Source organism: Hipposideros armiger, unplaced genomic scaffold (genome assembly GCF_001890085.2).
Source record: "Hipposideros armiger isolate ML-2016 unplaced genomic scaffold, ASM189008v1 scaffold_23, whole genome shotgun sequence".
Lineage (NCBI taxonomy): Eukaryota > Metazoa > Chordata > Mammalia > Chiroptera > Hipposideridae > Hipposideros > Hipposideros armiger.
Window position 1 is genome coordinate 658,387 of NW_017731373.1, and position 6,530 is coordinate 664,916.

The 6,530-nt window shown below is 39.5% G+C and overlaps 1 protein-coding gene across 1 annotated transcript in view; it reads right to left on the reverse strand.

Annotated features, from left to right (window-relative positions):
* DNAH7 (dynein axonemal heavy chain 7) overlaps positions 1-6,530 on the reverse strand; it is a 235,048-nt gene that overhangs the window by 34,379 nt on the left and 194,139 nt on the right. The window contains 3 exon segments of the mRNA XM_019635602.1: positions 2,210-2,225; positions 3,438-3,642; positions 5,941-6,102. Of these exon segments, the coding sequence (XP_019491147.1) occupies positions 2,210-2,225; positions 3,438-3,642; positions 5,941-6,102 (383 nt within the window).

Consider the following 6,530-nt stretch of genomic DNA (forward strand, 5'->3'; position numbering starts at 1 on the left):
TTTTGGTCTTTTTTTCTGTTTTTAATTATAGAATACTTTTGATTTTCTGATGAGGCTGATAATATAGTAAATATTCAATGCTGAGAACATATTTCTTTGAAAGCAGGATGCCACAGAAATCTTTCCTAACAGGCTTAAGACTTGATTCTACTAGTAAGGAAATCAATTTTCACTTTTGGGGAAAATGACGATGGGGTTACAGTTGGAGGAGTCCAGCAGGGCAGCCAAACACGAACCCATAAAAGAACTCACAAGAGAAAAGTGAGCTTTAAACCCCAAGTACAAGCGCCAAGTTCAGAGATTTCCAAGCCAAAGCAGCCTAGACCAGGAACATCTTCCCCTCCTTGCCTCGCCCCTGCACACACTCTGAACCGAATGGTTAGTATCAGCAGCTATCACGAGGAGACACAAAAAGGATGCCAACTCCATCATCTTCCCCCAACAGCATGAAGCCCACTGGCTATAGAGCTGAGCTGAGATACTGGGGAGATACATTTTGAATAAAAGTTGAAGTACTGATTAATATTTTGTATTGTACTTTCTGATTTCTGAATCAAGGTTGGCTTTGCAAGTTAAAATAACTATAGGTCATTTTATAATCTGACAAGAACCAGAGAAGCCCTGAGGCTGTCCACAGTGTTATCCAAGGGCAGGGGAAACTTTCCCCTGCGGAGTAAAATTGAAAGGGAGAGTAGGAGACAAAAGTGAAGTAGTATAATTTAACCAGAGAGGTGGGGGGAAATAAAGCTAAGCATGCTTTGTGAATTCTGGAACTATTTCAGATATATTATTGAGCAAATCAGTAAATGTATTGTTATGGAAGCCACGTTTCTCACTGTAGAGAAGGGAAATATAGGTATGGAATGAAGAAAAGTAAGAAAAATCCCTGGGTAGATGGGCTGAAATTGGAGGTATTGCTGTGAACTCATTGCTTCTAATATATGTATATGACTGTATATGTGCTCACATACTTATTTGTATGCATGTATATATGTGTAGATATGAACATGTGTGTAAGTATGTGTATATATTTCTACACTCTCTCCACTGAAAGGGCCAAGAGCCAAAGACAATGCAGTAGCAATGAGCTCATCTGGCACCTAGATCTTGGTCTCTAACACCACTCCCTATTAAAAAGGAACCAGGACTCTTTAGAAAAATGTCTGCTTTCAGGACTGGGGTACAGAGGAGCCTGGAGCTTCTTATGCCAGAAAGTAAGAGGGACAATAATAAAAAATTGTTTATATATATATATATATATATATATATATATATATATAAAATGATAGTACCTATAACAAGTACAGAGGAGCCATCTTGAAGGAGCACTGACCAAATCTGGGAAAAGTTGAGCAAAAGACTTAAAGAATAATAATAATGAATTGTAAACCACTGGGAAAAAACCCCCAAGAAATTCATGAGTTCATACCAATAATAGATAAATGAATGGGAGGAGAGAGGGCTGTTGCTGACAGGAGAGTGCCAACTGTCAAATGTGGAGGGAGTGCTAGAGTTGGAATGGTCATAGGAAATAACTGGTTCAGGCAAGAATCAGCAGTGGCTACTAGGCTGGGGGAGGGGTGGGTTTTGATGAGAAACAGGTTACTTGCATGGTCCTAAAATGTCTCCCTCCAGAGTGATTTTTTTGGTTGCAGTGGGCAAAACAGTTATTATTCAGTGAAGAAATAAGACAACACTTTGTTCAGATGATCAAAAGTAGTGTCATCAACGAGGGGTAAACAGGCATCATGCGCCCCCCCAATGTGATAGCCCGAGGACACGACATCACCTACATAGTATTCTGGTGAAGAGTGCATAACCTGAATCTAATCACGAGGAAATATCAAACAAGTCCAAAATAATAAACGTTCTATTAAAAAAAGGTGGGGGGATAAATTCTTCAGAACTGTCAATGTCATCAAAGACAAACAAAGACCAAGGAAATATTTCAGATTAAAGGAGGCAAAGAGACATGGCAACGAAACATACGCTAACCCTAGACCGATCCTGTAGAGGGCAGGGACGTGCTCTAATGGACATCAGTGAATCAATCAACAAATTTGGAACATAAATGGTAGATTAGATACAATAGTGTATCCTAAACTATTAATAATAACTGTAGCAGGATAAGATAATATCTCTCCTTTCTTAACAAATATACATTGAAATATTTATTTAGGAATAAAGGTCCATGATGTATCTAACTTACCTGCAAATGGTATAGACTAACAGAAGGTGAATATGGGCACAGGGCATAGGGGTGTTCTTTGTGCAACTGTTATACTTGCAACTTTCCTATAAGTTTAAAATTATTGCCAAATAAAAAGTTAAAACAGAAAAATTATCATGTGCTGCTTTGGCCTTTCAGGAAATCTGGGTTTTGGTTTGGACCATGGGTTCATAAAAGCCTGGACTTCTGAAATTTGTGACTACCACTGGAAAGGCCATTGGATCTAGAAGAAAGGGAGCAAAATTTTGCAAAAGTCTTCTGCCCCGCTACTAGATGTAGAAATGCCCACCACTGGTGTGGCAGTAATCTGTTTTTCTGGACCTAATCAATGCAAAAACTAGTCATACAGCAGGTCTTACTTAGAAGCTTAGGATAAGGTCTGACTTAGTTTTAAACATAGGTGCTTTTTTTTTTTTTAGTACCCAAGACTTGTTTAATGAAAATGCTTCTTTATTTTTAATGCTTTCTTTTGATGTGTACTTAAAACATATTCCAACATCAAGAGTGTGAGCTTTTTAATGGCAAAAAACTTACTGAGGTTCATAACCCCTCTTAAAAAGAAACTCTTCCATTTTTAATTATGGTAAAATGCTGTGAAACAATTTTAGGTCACAGACATTCACTCACAGAATTCTAATCATGAAAGCAGTGGGTGGTTTCCCAGCTTGCCTGGTGATGCTAAAAAAGGCCCTTATGAGTCCCATCAATCAAGGAGTAAAATCATTTTGGCTCACATTATAGTTATATGGAGAAAATATTTTTATATTTTAATTTAAAGATATGGCTCCAAATAGCGAACAGCTCGGTTAATATCCTGAAACAAGATTCTCCAACCTTGCAGATCTGTACTGGGAATGGCTTACAGCTGACTTTCTAAATAGAAAGCTACATTATTAATGACACCCCACAAGATCTCAGCTGTGTAGGAATGAGGCTGGTGGTAAAATGAAAATAAAATATTAATACAATTGACTTCAGCACAGTCCATAATCAGTAATCAAAACCGAGTGCACTGCAGTGCAGCAGGCCTATTTATTGGGCTGTCGGAAAAGTCATGACGCATTTTTGCAACGAAAACCAGAAAAAACATGTCATGACTTTTCCGACAAGGTAATACTTTGTAGTTTTCCTCAGCACACACATCCATGATAACCAGGGGCCACTCGAATCGCTTTACAGGGCTGAGGTAACAAGACGTAGACATTACTAACAGGCTTTCTGCAGCTGCCAAAGAACTCGGGGTCAGAGATCGGATCCATGAGGTATGATCGAATGATATTAGCTCGTAAACCTTTTGGTGCTTCATTGGTCATTTTCACTCCATTCTGCAGTACAGACACGGGGAAATTTGGAGATGGGTAACTCGTCAGCCAAATTCGGAAATCTGGGTGTGTTGATTCTGGGCTTAACTCCTGCAGGGAAAGAAATCAGATACAAAAGCATACATAAAATCAATGCGAAGTCTCCAGATCACATATGCCTGCGATGGGCTAGAAGTGGAAGGAAGCATTTTTACAAAGTAACACTTATAGCTGCAATGTAAGGCAGAAGGCTTAAAATCTGAGTCTGTCCCAGGAACAACATACTTCATTGAGAAGGCCCAGAGTATTGTCATTCTCCTTGATACAATTAAATCATATGACTATAAAGTTTACAAAGGTGTTACATTATTCAGAGTTGGCTAACATAAACATGAAGACATTCCAAAAAAAATCTTATATCTTCACTGATGTTGCTGAAATATTTACAGAAATAATTCTCTTCCCTACAGCTGGCTAAGAATAATCCCTTCTTTTTGCTATAGCCATGTTGTGAGAATAAGCAATACACATGGATATGTTAATAATAAAGCAATCAGGGATGAAAAAAAAGAGAGCATTTTGAAAGTTGAGAAGAACTGGCATATCCTGAAGCATACAAACATATTCCTAGCAGCTTTATTTGTTTCAGGGGAATGTCAGGCCTGCATTACAGAGGATAACAGAACACTCAGCACTGAAGGCTGGCTGTATACGTGAGCAATCATTATCAGGGGCCCTTCCTGCTCTCCCTATTCAGTCCCCCTCCCTACTGCTACCTTCCCCAATCATCCATGTCAGTGGTATCTATGTTTTTAAAATTGCAAATCTTTATTAGTAAAAAAAAAAAATGACATTCATGTGGTGAAGGGGTGGGGATGACTGAATTAGGAGGATGCAGAGGTGCCTAAGTTCTTTAACAAATGGTGAGGGCATCATTTTTTTCTCCTTCCAGCTGCCCTATATGCCCAGTGACGGAAGGAACATGACTCACTGGGCTTTGAGTCAAGTTCACCATCCTTTAGAGACTGTTCTCTCTTAGATGACCTCTGATTGGTTTATATGATACAATTCAACAGGTGATGAGCAGGGTCAGGAGACAGAGGAACCATGAGGAAAGAGGTACGAGTATAAAACCTCTAATCTAGGGTCTAAAGGATGAGGAGATGTTGGTAAGGCAAATAATAGAATAGTTTTTTCAGCTAGAAATAACCCCCGTTTTGATGGCCTATATTCTTGAGAAAGTGTGTTATACCATGAAAATGAAAGGTCAAATGGCTAGAGCATGGATATCAAGATGGAAAGTGGCCAAAGATGAAACCCGAGAGGTAGGCAAAGGTCAAATGAAGGGGGTGTTATAAGCCACGGTGAGGGTTTGAACTTTGTCTCGCATGCTTTGCGAAGTCACTGAAAGGATTTAAATGATGCCGCAACAGTCATTCACTACTACAGTAAGTATTTATGGATTGTCTTGCCAGGTCCTATTCAAGGTGCTGGAAATAAAGCAGACAACAAAACAAAGTCGCTGTCCTCACGGTGCTTACATTCTATGGAGAGATACAGACAGAACAGCAGCAAGTGGCATAAACAAAAATACAGCCTGTTCCTTAAAGTTTCAGTTGAATGTTTGAATAGTGCGAGTTATATCATTACCTTGGTTATTTAGTAGCCTGAGGGACTTTGAGTTAGGAGGGGGCCAGAGTTGCAAGTAATTTTATCTATGTTTGTTGAGATCAAGTACTGAGTTTTCAGTTTACTCAGTGGAGCTGAATGGGCTTTCTTCCTGGAATTTCTGCCCAGAAAAACTGAGAAGTACCGTGACCCAGTGCGAAGAGGGTGAATGGAGTACCCTTTTGGTTTCAGACTGATCCTCTCTGGCAGGATCACTGGCTAAGTGGGTGAGAAGGAATTAAAGAACAACATCGTGAAGCCTTTTGGTGTATTGTGGCCACATGAAGGTGACCCTGGAAAGCCTCCTTTGTTGTTTTTGGTCCACTACTGTAAAAAAGTAAATTGGAAAAAAATGCCTGCCACACTTACTCCACTCCACACACTGTGAGTCTTTAAACAAATAAATCTATCACAGTGTTAAAAAAAAAAAAGTAAATTCGTTCCTGTTGATCCCGTGGTTTACAGTCATCTTTGAGGCTGCTTCTCTGGATTACGGATATTTGCAACTCGCTGGATAAGCCTCTGCCCCTATTAGGAGGGATTCGGCAAGGTCCGATGTGTGCTCTTCTCTAGTCCGTCGTCTAGTTCCCAGTGCCAGCCCATCCCTCCTATGATGCAGCCACGTTACTCACCGGCAAGCCTCAAAATTAGAGGACAGGAATGGAGCTACTTAGATGGCATGTATGTCGCTAATTATATTGAGGGACTACAAGCTAATAGAAAATAAACTTGCATTTTTACCTCACAAACTTTCTCGAGGGTTGGCATCCAGGAGGTGGCAAGGTGACAGTTCTGAAGAACAACCCATGTGCCTTCCTTGACAGCTTTTTCTAACATCTTCATAGCTATGGGCCCTTGGCCTTGACCAAGAGATAAGGAGCTAAGTTTTGATCCCCCATATCCCTGTGCACAAGAAAAATAAGGATGTGAAAAAAGAATCAATATTATTATCACAGGAAATGTTAACACTGGATATATTAAAATTTAATTATGTGGCAACCTTTAAAGGTCTGAACATATGCAGCCCTAAAAAACTCTTACTGGTTAAGAATCCTACAACCACTTAGATAAAAAGGAAGTCAATTAATGTAGCAAACCGTCATGGTAATAAATGGAAAATTCTGTAAGGTCTTTGATTATTGAGATAAGGGATAGAAAAATAAATTAAGATGACTTTTTTTTTTAAGATTTTATTGGAGAATTGGGGGTGGAGAACAGCATTTGGGAATTGGGGAAGGGGAACAGACAAGTTGCTGTCGTTTTGTTCTTCAGTCTAGTTGTGGAGGATGTTGCTTCGCTGGCCCATGTTGGTATTATCATTGTGCTCTTCC